This window comes from Danio rerio, chromosome 19, assembly GCF_052040795.2.
Source record: "Danio rerio strain M-AB ecotype USA chromosome 19, GRCz13ab, whole genome shotgun sequence".
NCBI lineage: Eukaryota > Metazoa > Chordata > Actinopteri > Cypriniformes > Danionidae > Danio > Danio rerio.
Window position 1 is genome coordinate 1,357,501 of NC_141039.2, and position 13,696 is coordinate 1,371,196.

At 40.5% G+C, this 13,696-nt stretch overlaps 2 protein-coding genes and 1 long non-coding RNA gene across 7 annotated transcripts in view; 2 read left to right on the top strand and 1 right to left on the bottom strand.

The window, feature by feature from the left end:
• Positions 1-12,881, top strand: part of zdhhc3b (zDHHC palmitoyltransferase 3b) — a gene marked incomplete at its 3' end in the record, with an annotated part of 37,061 nt that extends 24,180 nt beyond the window's left edge. Inside the window, 3 exon segments of the mRNA NM_001077757.1 lie at positions 1,184-1,208; positions 7,502-7,566; positions 12,572-12,881.
• Positions 161-13,696, top strand: part of osbpl10a (oxysterol binding protein-like 10a) — a 37,890-nt gene continuing 24,354 nt past the window's right edge. The window contains exons 1-3 of one of the 5 annotated variants that reach the window (XM_088651437.1): positions 161-802; positions 987-1,983; positions 4,978-5,271. In XM_088651437.1, coding sequence (XP_088507563.1) covers positions 1,958-1,983; positions 4,978-5,271 — 320 coding nt within the window. In that variant the 5' untranslated portion in view covers positions 161-802; positions 987-1,957. The remainder of the gene's footprint in view (positions 803-986; positions 1,984-4,977; positions 5,272-13,696) is intronic. The other 4 variants (XM_087295176.2, XM_087295177.2, XM_087295178.2 and 1 more) reach the window with 4 other exon arrangements.
• LOC148679754 (uncharacterized) lies at positions 4,831-13,665 on the bottom strand. The gene is made up of 3 exons (XR_015945286.1): positions 13,566-13,665; positions 12,088-13,430; positions 4,831-5,662 (listed from the first exon to the last, which is right to left on the bottom strand). It is a non-coding gene; the product is annotated as an uncharacterized LOC148679754 (long non-coding RNA).

Consider the following 13,696-nt stretch of genomic DNA (forward strand, 5'->3'; position numbering starts at 1 on the left):
GTAAAACCTATTTAATCATTTTGGGTGAATTATCCTTTGAAATCTTTTTTTTTTGTATTTTGCTAATAAAGTGCTTCACACTGCATGATGCATGAAAAAATAGTATGCTGTGTCTCCAAATGCATGATGAAGATTTAATGATACTCTTGATTAATCATGCAGCCTGGACTTCACTGTGTCTAGCATCTGACCTGAGCTTGACTCGACTTGTGTGTGCTCATATATTGATCAGCAGAGTGTTTGCTGTGTCGCAGATCCATCTCAGGCCTCCTGTAGTGAAACCCGAAGCTGGAGATTTGGTAAACACAGCACAGATCCATCAGTATCTCCATTTCTCAGCACGACCCGCATCGATTCGCTGATTCGCGGACGCGCTTCTTTACCGCGCTAATGGACGGGGAAGAAGAGCGATGAGGATTTCAGCTTTTAAACCGCTTTTTCCTTCAGGTCATTGTCAGGTAAAGCGTTTACTAAGCGAACAAGCCTCGAGCAAACAAACAGATTTAAAGCCGTTAGTTTAGTCGTGTTTATTTAGCTGAGAGGAAGTTTTGAACTGTTTCTGTCACGCAGTTCCGTCAGTCCGCCATATTGGATTACGGAAAGTAAACAATGCGAATGGACTGACTGAAACTCGCATTTTTGTTGATTATTGCTGCTGAAAATAGCTGCTTACATTTAAATATATGACTTAAACTTGTGTGCAAAACTGTAATATCACATAAAACATAAGCGTTTCATCCAGTGAGTCAGGGTAAAGTATAAAAGGCAGCTGCCCTGCTGAAAAGGTTTTAGAGGGGTTTTGGCCATTTCCAGGCTGGTTTCCAGCCATTTTCAGCCTGGTTTTAGCTGGTCAGGCTGGAAAATGACCAGCTAAATCCAGCTAAAACCAGCTTGACCGGCCTGGTTTAAGCTGGACTTAGCTGGTTTTGGCTGGGCTCCCAGCCTGGCTTGGCTGGTCGAGCGGGTTTAAGCTGGTCATCTCCCAGCCTGACCAGCTAAGACCAGGCTGGAAATGGCTGGAAATCCTCTAAAACCAGCCTTGCCGACCAGCTAAAACCAGCCAACCAGCCTAGGCTGGTTTAGGCTGTTTTTTCAGGAGGGTGATCACATCAATATAGGCTAGCATCATTTTTGTGACACTACAACAATAATTTGGTTGGGATAGATGCTATAGGCTACAATTTAATTGGCCATTTTAAAAATAATATAAATAACACTCCAAAATTTACTTTGATGGTTGACTTTAAGCTTAAACGCTACTGGGAAAAAAAACTGCTTAAATCAGCCTTGGCCGGTTGGCTGGTTTTCGCTAGTCAACCATCCTGGTTTTAGAGGGGTTTTGGCCATTTCCAGCCTTGGTCTGGTCATCTCCCTGCCTGACAAGTTAGGACCAGGCTGGAAACGGCCAAACCTTCTCTGAAACCAGGCTGGTCGACCAGCTAAACCAGCTGGTTTAAGCTGTTTTTTTTGGCAGGGAAGTTATTAAACTTAAGCTTTAAGGTGGGTGTATGTTACTAAAATACAGTTAATGGATGATTGAATAAATAGTATATATAATTCTCATTAAGTTCTGGCAACAACTGAACAAAATGGTTACGTCCTGATTAACTGGCACCAAATATGAGTGAGAGAAATTGAGTGCGTTTTGCCACTGGTGTTTTCCTTCAGAAGACGAAGACAAAACGCAAATTAATGCATGGCATGAGGGGACTGCAGACAGATGCTCAAGACTAAACCCAAGTTCTGGAGGAAATAATATTAATAGAAGAAGATTAATGCTAAAGCACCATAATGATGGACTGACGAATGAGGGCTTTTACAATCAGCAAAACAACATTTCAGATCTGCAACAGTGTAAAGCTGGAAACACGGAGAGCTGCAAACCAACAATAATGAAGCAAAGACCCTGAAACACACATCTATATCTGTCAAAAACTAAATCACATCATGCAGACTGATGAAGCGCATGCTGGAATTTAACCGGTAAATGTGTTTCCATCATTGTTCATGCACATTTATTCTTATCGGATAAAAAATGTGATCTTACTCAGTTGGTATTTTTACGAGCATTTTCTTGGCATTACTTTTAAGCATTTAAATGTGATAATCTAAACCAGGGGTTCTCAACTGGTTTGGCCATGGGACCCACATTTTTACAGGGTCAACAAGCCGCGACCCAAATTTTTAGGAACTATAATACAATTTTAGGAATTATAATTAATTTGTATTTATTTGTTAACATACACAAGTAGTGACAGATAAATCAACAGAAAATCACCAAGACTTACAAATAAACAATATTTTATTGCTGTCATTTAACGAAATATATAAAAAACTTTATAAATATTACACAGTAAAAATGACAAATACTGTAAAAAAAGGTTAGGGTAAGGAAAGGTTTAGTTACCATGAACTAAACTGAACTGTTAATAAAACGTTGTCTGGTTTCTAAATGTCGTTTTAATTTAGAAGGTTTCGTGCTGTCTTTTAAAAAGCACCTCGCTACTTATGACACACTGAGGCTTAAAGACTTTTTTTGTCGTCAGTATATGTAAATCCATACTTTAAATATTCCGGTTCGTACTTGCGCTTCGCATTATTTGTTGCTATAATTAAATGAAATTTCAAATGTAAAACGGTAGGGTGGTTGTGCACGCATTTCAAAATAAAAGTCAAAATGAGTTAAAAATTAAAAAAAAATTTGTTGTATTTTTGTCTACACAATCCGTGACCCACTGAAAATGTTCCCCCACCAGTTGAGAAACACTGATCTAAACAGTGAGTAAAAATAGGTGGTTGGAAACAGTTGATGACAGAATTTAAAATTTGGGGTGAACTGTCCCTTTAAGAACCAATGATTCACAGATTCATGATTTAATAACACATTTTTGTACTTTGTGGAAGATAAAAAAGGATGTAACGGAGGCAAGCTAGTGTGTGCTGTGCAGGTAAACCTCACTCCTCTGACCTCTAAAGATGCTCTAGCAACAGACGCTAGGGACCATGGTCTTTAGCCTCCTTGATAGAGCAATGACTCCCATGCGGAAGGTCGCCGGTTTGATCCCAGCTCGGAGCAGGTTGGGTGGTGTAGGACCGGTGGGGTTACATTGGTGCCGTTCAATTTCTTACCGGATGAGAGTGAGGTTTAGGGGGGTGAGTGTATCGGAGGCAAGCTAGTGTGTGCTGTGCAGGTAAACCTCACTCCTCTGACCTTTAAAGGTGCTCTAGCAACAGATGCTAGGGGCCATGGTCATTAGCCTCCTTGGTAGAGTGCCCGACTCCCATGCGGAAGGTCGCCGGTTCGATACCAGCTCGGAGCGAGTTGGGTGGCGTAGGACCGGTGGGGTTACACAAGCACAAAAATAATTTGATCATAACCATTTTGACTAACTTGTTTCATGCAGGGGTGACACAATGGCTCAGTGGTTAGCACTGTGGCCTCATAGCAAGAAGGTCGCTGGTTCGAATCCCTGTGTGGAGTTTGTATGGTCTCCCCATTTTAGTGTGGGTTTCTTCTGGGTGTTCTGCAAGGGCGTAGAATTGGCATGGACGGAGGGGACATGTCCACACCAATATCCACCAATCACTGAAATGTCCCCACCAATGATTTAATCGACTTCAACATAAATGCTCTGTCAACCCTTAGTAACTTACACATGTGTAACGGAGGCCAGCTAGTGCAGGTTAACCTCACTCCTCTGACCTCTAAAGGTGCTCTAGCGACAGACACTAGAGGCTATGGTCTTTAGCCTCCTCAGTAGAGCAACCGACTCCCATGCGGTAGGCCGCCGGTTCGATTCCAGCTTGGAGCAGCTTGGGTGGTGTAGGACTGGCGAGTTACACCCGCACTAAGTCAAGTTTGCTACGAGTTCACCGTAATACTGGTAACCAAGGCAGTGCAATTAATCGAAATATAGTTGTTTTTAGCCTCCATGATTGATAAACAACAATAATCAGGGTAAAACTGGTAAATTATCACACACCTTTCTAAATGTTTCTACATTAATACCGGATTGCAGTGAAATCATGTAAATTTATGGGTTTGTTATTTGTAAGTGTTTATTTAATATTACTAAGTATTTTATTCATGTTTTGAAAGCGCTGAACAGAATTTACGCTTTGGGGATGTATGTCCCCAATGTCAAGAGCAAATCTACGCCCTTGGTGCTCCGGTCTCCCCCACAGTCCAAACACATGCGCTATAGGGGAATTGATGAACTAAATTGGCCGTAGTGTATGAGTGTTTGTAAATGGGTGTTTCCCAGTATTGGGTTGCCGCTGGAAAGGCATCCGCTGTGTAAAACATTTGCTGGATAAGTTGGCGGTTCATTTCGCTGTGGCGACCCCTGATAAATAAAGGGACTAAGCCGAAGGAAAATGAATGCATGAATGTTTCATGCAGATGATGCATCACAACAAAAATATAAAGAGGTTTAATAACACTTTAATTGAACAATTTCTTACATTCCTCATTTAAAAATGACATAATCACGAAAAATAATAGTAAAGCAAAAAAAATGAAAACCAATTGAACAATTAAAGGGGTTATTAACTTAATTTTTGTAAACAATTTTTAAATTTCTTATTTAAAAATCACATCTCAAATGCTCAAAAATTTCTAATATTATTTTTGTAATAAAAAATAATTACATAAAGTAAATAGTTTTACATCCTAATATATTTAATAAACCAAATTTTAAATTAGCAATGCACATACACAGATGATGCATCACGACAGAAAGAGACACACTGAGAGAGAGAGAGAGAGACAGAGACACACACACACACACACACACACACACACACACACACACACACACACACACACACACACACACACACACACACACACACACACGCACACTCGCACACTCGCACACATAAAAAGAGAGAGTGAATCAGCGCGTCGCGCACGCGTCGCTCAGCGGTGTTTGCGTGTGCTTGTATCCGGGTTGAGGGAGTGTCTCTCCGCCGCAGATTCCCACAGAAACGCGCTGTCCAGTGGCGGCAGACGGGAGTAAAGTATGGCATCGGCCAGAGGGAAGCGGAGGCGCGGCGGCTGCTGCTGCGTGCTGCTGTGAGCGGATCCGCGATGGACAAGCCGCTGTGCTCGGACCGGAGGCCGGTGGCTGCGGCTCGGGCTGGTTCGGCCTCGCTCGGGTTCTACGCGGCTCCGGCGGGTTTCATCGCGCCGCTGCAGCCCGGACGCGCGCGCAGGATTGAAGGAGTGCTGAGCAAATACACCAACCTGATCCAGGGCTGGCAGAACAGGTACAGCACAGAACATAGCATGCACAGCAGAAACGCAACAGCACACAGCGGAACCACAGCATGCACTGCAGAACCATAGCAAAACCATACAGTAGGACAACAGCAAAACATGGAGTAACGCTCACAGCAGAAACACATCATCAAGTTCACACTCAACTCGTGGCCTCAGTCTCTCTGTACTTGTAAATCTGGAGATGTAAATATGACTTTATTTCTGTCATTTCTTTTTAGATAGTTTAGGTCAGCCGTGGGTTCTCTAACAGCTGTCATCAGTTCAGTGATGTTATAAGAGGTTATACACAACCATCTGCTGTACCAAACATTTAATACATGTACTTTAGTGTGCAAAAACAAATCCATTATTTAGTATTTAACATCAAATTATATCTAACTAATAATTCGAGAATAGCTTGAAAAACCAGTAAAAATATTATATATATATATATATATATCTTTCGTTCAATCTATCTATAGAAGCATTATTTCTTCACCCCTCATCATCAGCTCACTGTTTAGGTGTATAAATATACAGGATATATGTATACACTCACCGGCCACTTTATTAGGTACACCTTACTTGTACTGGGTTGGACCCCTTTTGCCTTCAGAACTGCCTGAATCCTTGGTGGCGTAGATTCAACAAGCTACTGGAAATATTCCTCAGAGATTTTGCTCCATATTGACATGATAGCATCACACAGTTGCTGCAGATTTGTCGGCTGCACATCCATGATGCCAATCTCCTGTTCCACCACATCCCTAAGGTGCTCTGTTGGATTGAGCTCTGGTGACTGTGGAGGCCGTTTGAGTACAGTGAACTCATCGTCATGTTCAAGAAACCAGTCTGAGATGATTGAGCTTTATGACATGCTGCGTTATCCTGCTGCCATCAGAAGATGGAGACACTGTGCTCATAAAGGGATGGACATGGTCAGCAGCAATACTCAGGTAGGCTGTGGCGTTGATGCTCAATTGGTACTAATGGACCCAAAGAAAATCTCCCCCACACCATTACACCCCCACCACCAGCCTGAACCGCTGATACAAGGCAGGATGGATCCATGCTTTCATGTTGTTGAGGCCAAATTGTGAGCCGAGCATCCGAATGTGTCAGCAGAAATGGAGACTCATCAGAGCAGCAACGTTTCTCCAATCTTCTATTGTCCAGTTTTGGTGAGTCTGTGTGAATTGTAGCCTCAGTTTCCTGTTCTTAGCTGACAGGAGCGGCACCCGGTGTGCTCTTCTGCTGCTGTAGCCCATCCGCCTCAAGGTTGGACGTGTTGTGTGTTCAGAGATGCTCTTCTGCAGAGCTCGGTTGTAGCGAGTGCTTATTTGAGTTACTGTTGCCTTTCTATCAGCTGGAACCAGTCTGGCCATTCTCCTCTGACCATCAACAAGGCATTTGCGCCCACAGAACTGCCGCTCACTGGATATTTCCTCTTTGTCAGAGCATTCTCTGTAAACCCTAGAGATGGTCGTGCGTGAAAATCCCAGTAGATCAGCAGTTTCTGAAATACTCAGAGCAGCCCGTCTGGCAGCAACAACCATGCCACTATCAAAGTCACTTAAATCCCCTTTCTTCCCCATTCTGATGCTCACTCTGAACTGCAGCAGATCCTCTTGACCATGTCTACATGCTGAAATGCAGTGAGCTGCTGCCATGTGATTGGCTGATTAGACATTTGCGCTAACAAGCAGTTTGGCAGGTGTACCTAATAAAGTGGCCGGTGTATATATATATATATATATATATATATAATTTCTTATAGTAATATGTATGTCTCTGATGTGTTTAAACTAATAGAGTAACTGGGCAAAACTGTCTAAGAGCATTACAGGAATAAGTTAATGTTCTACTTTACCTGAGTGTTATACACACACACACACACACACACACACACACCTCCAGCACTGCTCATATGAGTGTTTGTGTTCCTCATATCTGCGCTTTACTCCGGCTTATTGTGCAGAAGTTTTCCATAAAGTGCCTCATTCTGTAAAATGTTTGAAGAGAACACGATGTTCAGCCGGTCTGCTCTCCTGTTCTGTCTCTGCTTGTGTTTGTTTGGGTTTTCAGCTTCAGACTGAAGCTCTCTGTGTGTGTTTTACTGTGCGCTTCTGCTGAACTACACACTCAGGCCTTTACACTGCAGATTCAGGAATAATTACACAAGATCAGGAAACTGCTTTAAATACACACACACACACACACACACACACACACACACACACACACACACACACACACACACACACACACACACACACACACATTATCTGGATGGGAAGCTGATCTTTGGACTTTAAACAGTGACTGAAAGCTGTAAAAGTGTGTGTGTGTGTGTGTGTGTTTGTCTGTCAGCCTGAGCTTCAGTGTGTGTTTGTGTTACCAAAACTTGTTTGATTTAGGACATTCTGACCTGTGTGTGTTTGTGAGTGTGTGTGTGTTCATATTTGCCTGTGTGTTTGTGTGTTTTTGCATGAGTGTGTGTATTGTTTGTGAATGTGTGTGTTTGTTTGTATAATATGAGTGTGTACATTTATGTGCCTATGTTTATGCATGAGAGTGTGTGTGTGTGTTTGTGTGTGTCGATACATGAGTGTGTATTATGTGTGTGACTGTGTTTGAGTATGTGTATGCACAAGTGTGAGTGTGTATGTCTGTCTGTATGTGTTCATGTGTGTGTCTGTGTGTTTATGCATAAGGGTGTTTTTGTGTGTGTGTGTGTGTGCATGTGTATCTGTGTGTATGTATAATGCAATGTGTGTGTGTGTGTGTTTTTGTCGCATATGTGCCTGTGTTTATGCATGCATGCATGCGTGTGTGAGTGTGTGTGTGTGTGTGTGTGTGTATGTATGCGCCAGTGTGTTTGTTTGTTTATATATGAATGTGTGCATATATGTGCCTATGTGTTTATGCATGAGTATGTGTGTGTGTATAATGTGAGTGTGTTGGTTTGTGTGTTTGTAGTGTATGCGTGTGTGTAGTGTGTGTTTTTTGAGTGTGTTTATGCATATATGTGCCTATGTGTTCATGCACGAGTGTGTTTGTGAGTGTGTGTATGTGTGCGCGCGTGCATATGTGCTTGTGTGTTTATGCATGAATGTGTGTTTGTGTGTTTACGCATGAGTGTGTGTGTGTGCCTTTTTGTTTATGCATGTGTTTTTTAGTGTGTGTGTGTGTGTGTATGTGTGCGCGCGTGCATATATATGCTTGTGTGTTTATGCATGAGTCTGAGTTTCCAAATATGTGCTTGTGTGTTTACGCATGAGTGTGTGTGGCTATTTGTTTGTGTGTTTATATATATGTGTGTGTGTGTATAGTTTTTGTGAATGTGTGTTTGTGTAACTGTGTGTTTGTGAGTATGCACGTATAGTATATGCACATATTGTATAGTGTGTGTGTATTATTGTGTGCGTGCGTGTGTGTGTGTGTGCGTGCATGTTTGTGCTTATATGTGTGTATGGTGTATCTATTTCTGTGTGAACGTCTTTATGTGTGTGTTTGTGTGTGTTTGTGTTTGTGTCTGAGTGCATGTATGGATGTGTCTCTGAATGTGTGTATGTGTCTGAATACACTCAGATGAGCTTTGATGATCAGATGAGACACACACACACACACACACACACACACCTGCACATCAGATTGACTGCAGAACTGAAGATGAGCTGATTTTGCATTGACTTCAGTTGTGAGTGTGTGAGATTATGATCTTATGAACGTGTTGTTGCTCTTTCATATCTCCGGATCTCCATGATGTGTGATGTGTGTCTGGTCTTCTGAAGGAGTGTGTGTTTTCATGGCTGTTTCTCTGATTCTCTTGTAATGCTTGACCTGTGTTGTCTGATCTACAGTGTAACCGTTGACATCCACACTGTTTGTTTTCTCTAGTATGGAAGTCAATGGAGTCCAGTTTACAGCATTCTTCACAATATCTACTTTAGTGTTTAACAGAAAATAAGACACTCATAAGGGTTGGCAAACATTAAACGGTGAATACATGTTTATTTTTAAATGAACGGTTCCTTTATGTGACGTCTGAGCATTTAGTTGAAAGCGGAAAAGACAGAAATAGCCTGATAAACTCAGAGAGAAGGAGCTAGTCTTGAGGATGAGCTGATGACGATGATGTGAGTCTGTATTTGGTTTCTGCATTCGATGCTTTATCTCTCTAGACTGACCTCAAATCAGATGCTTCAATTCATTTATTCATTTGCCTATTCACTTCATTCATTCATTCATTCCGACTTCATTAGTTTATTCATTCTGACTTTTATAATTCAGACATTCACTCATTCGTTCATTCATTCATTCATTCATTCATTCTGACATTTATTAATTCAGACATTTACTCATTCATTAATTTATTCAGACATTTATTTATTCAAACATTCATTCATTCACACATTTACTCATTAATTCAGACATTAATTCATTCAGACAATAATTAGTTTATTCATTCTGACATTTATTCATTCATTCATTCACACATTAATTCAGACATTCACTCATTCATTCAGACAGTCATTCATTTAGACAGACATTCATTCGTTCATTCAGACAGACATTTATGTAGACATTAAGAAATTCATCCATGCATTCATTCAGACATTTATTCATTCAAACATTCATGTTGACATTCACTCATTCATTTAGAAATTCATTCATTTATTCAAGCATTCTATCAGGCATTTATTCATGCATTCTTTCTGACATTCATTCAGATAGACATTCATTCATTCATTCACACATTTATGTAGACATTCATTCATGCATTCATCCAGACATTCATTCATTAACTCATTCATTTAATCAAACACTCATTCATTCATTTAGACATTTATTAATTCAGACATTCATCTTGACTTTTACTTATTCATTCATACATTCTCTCAGACATTCCCTCATTCATTTAGACATTTATGTAGACATTCATTTGTTCATCCAGACATTCATTCACTCACTCGTTCAGACATTCACTCATTCATTTATTTATTCAGACACTCGTTCATTCATTTAGAGATTTATTCATTCAGACATTTCTTTAGAAATTCGTTCAGACATTAAATCATTCATTCATTCATACATTCATGTATTCAGATATTCATTAATTCATGTGCTCATTCATCCATTCATTTTCCCAATCATTCATTTATTTGCCCATTCCTACATTCATTCAGACATTTATTCTGACATTCATTTATTCGGATGTTCATTCGTTCATTCACTCATTCATCTATTAATTTGCCAAATTATAAATTCATTTGTCTTCATTAATTAATTAATTCATTCATTCATTCATTTATTCATTCATTCATCTGTTTATTTGCGCAATTATTCAATCATTTATCCATTCCTACATTCATTCAGACATTCATTGATTCATTCAGTCAGCCATTCATCTATTAATTTGTCCAATTATTCATTTATTTGTCCATTCAATCATTCATTGATTCGTTCATCTATTCATTCAGACATCTGGCCTGATTTAACAAACACTGATCATCTGTCAATCATTGGCTGCTTCAGATGAGAAGGGTTCAAGTCCAGAACCACCCCAGAAAACTGGTTTATAAACGAAGCCTGCAGAGATAAACCCTCACCAGCAGGCAGTAAACGAGACCATAAATCAGTGCTGTGAAACTCTGTTACTCACCAGCCGGACGCTCACTGGCTGATTAAAGCTAACTGTGTGCTTCAACATGTTATGCTTTAATGTGATTATTGTATTATGCAGCTGTAGACAAAATGATGAGCTCCAGTGAAATGTGAATTATTTTTGGAATATCTCCCAAGTGCTGTTAAACAGAGAAGCTTTTTTAAACATAAACATTTTAATAACTTATTTGTAATAAATAAGTTCTTTTTGTTATCCCTATGACAACAGTAAATCATATTTTACTTGTTATTTTGCAAGATACTAGTATAGAAGATACTGTATATTATAGTATATACAGGTATATATGCTCACCGGCCACTTTATTAGATACACCTGTCCAACTGCTCGTTAAGGCAAATTTGTAATCAGCCAATCACATGGTGGCAGCTCAATGCATTTCGGCATGTAGACATGGTCAAGAGGATCTGCTGCAGTTCAGAGCGAGCATCAGAATGGGGAAGAAAGGGGATTTAAGAGACTTTGAAAGTGGCATGGTTGTTGCTGCCAGACGGGCTGCTCTGAGTATTTCAGAAACTGCTGATCTACTGGGATTTTCACGCACAACCATCTCTAGGGTTTACAGAGAATGCTCTGACAAAGAGGAAATATCCAGTGAGCGGCAGTTCTGTGGGCACAAATGCCTTGTTGATGAGGCCAGAGGTCAGAGGAGAATGGCCAGACTGGTTCCAGCTGATAGAAAGGCAACAGTAACTCCATTTCTTGACACACTTTGGGCTCATTAGTACCAATTGAGCATTATGTAAACATAGCCCACCCGAGTATTGCTGCTGACCATGTCCATCCCTTTATGAGCACAGTGTCTCCATCTTCTGATGGCAGCAGGATAACGCAGCATGTCATAAAGCTCAATCATCTCAGACTGGTTTCTTGAACATGACGATGAGTTCACTGTATTCAAATGGCCTCCACAGTCACCAGAGCTCAATCCAATAGAGCAGCTTTGGGATGTGGTGGAACGGGAGATTGGCATCATGGATGTGCAGCCGACAAATCTGCAGCAACTGTGTGATGCTATCATGACAATATGGAGCAAAATCTCTGAGGAATATTTCCAGCAGCTTGTTGAATCTCTGCCATGAAGGATTAAGGCAGATCTGAAGGCAAAAGGGCTCCAACCGGTACTAGTAAGGTGTACCTAATAAAGTGGCCGGTGAGTGTATAGTACCTTAGATATGCATTATTTTACTCAGTGTTGTGTGCATGGGGGCATATTTGACCCAACATTAGGTTAAATCAGTCCAGCATCTTTTAGAGTGTATGCATGTTTCTTCTTCTTTTCTAACACACCCACACTCTCATACATACACAGTCTTGGGGGATGAGAAAAAAAAAACAGCAAGCATCCAGATCACCATAGCAACCACCTTGCAATGTCCTAGCAACCATCCCGAGCACCTTAGCAACCACATGCTGATGCCTAGTCAAGTGTCACAGAACACACAACATGCAGAGCAGCTTCATGATGTGTGCAAATAAAGAGCCTTCAGACTGACCCCAGAACAGCAGATGTGTCCAGGGAACTCATTAACATTCACTAATTACTTTTGTTTGAAGGAAAAAGTTCTATATGGAGGTCAATACTCTTTATTTTTTATGATTCCTTGATAGGGCGGCTCGGTGGCTCAGTGGTTAGCACTGTGGGCTCACAGCCAGAAGGTTGCTGGTTCGAGCCTTGGCTGGGTCAGTTGGCATTTTCTGTATAGAGTTTGCATAGTCTCCCCATGTCGGCGTGGGTTTTTCTTGGGTGCTTCGGTGTCCCCCACAGTCCAAACACATGCGCTATAGGGGAATTGGTGAAATAAATTGGCCATAGTGTGTGTGTGTGTGTATGTGTGAATGAGTGTGTATGGGTGTTTCCCAGTACTGGGTTGCGGTTGAAAGGGCATCCACTGTGTAAAACTCAAGCTGGAATAGTTGGCGATTCATTCCGCTGTGGCGACTCCTGATAAGTAAAGGGACTAAGCCGAAAGAAAATGAATGAAGGAATGAATAAATGACACTCATACATCTCACCCTGCACCTCTCCACCCTCAGTTACTAAAGGCGACTGTAGATTTATGTGTTGAACTCTGTGTATTGAGTTGTTGGAGAGCATAAGCAGAAACTGGTTTCACTCATTTACCGGCTGCAGGTTCATTAGTTTAAGAGACACTCGCACTAACAAGCTCCAGTGTGATTTACGGCATCACAGCTGTACTTTAATCTGAATAAAGATCGTTAAAACAACATTTCCTTATAGAATCCTGCAGGAAACAATGACATCATCATCTTCAGAGAAAAAAAAACAATGACATCATCATCTTCAGAGAAAAAAAAAACGACATCATCATCTTCAGAGAAAAAAAACAATGACATCATCATCTTCAGAGAAAAAAAACAATGACATCATCATCTTCAGAGAAAAATAAATGACATCATCATCTTAAGAGAAAAAAACAATGACATCATCATCTTCAGAGAAAAAAACAATGACATCATCTTCAGAGAAAAAATAAATGACATCATCATCTTCAGAGAAAAAAACATTGACATCATCTTAAGAATAAAACAACAGTGACATCATCTTCAGAGAAAAAAACTATGACGTCATCTTTAGAATAAAACAACAGTGACATCATCTTCAGAGAAAAAAAACAATGACATCATCATCTTCAGAGAAAAAACAATGACATCATCATCTTCAGAGAAAAAAAACAATGACATCATCATCTTCAGAGAAAAAAACAATGACATCCTCATCTTCA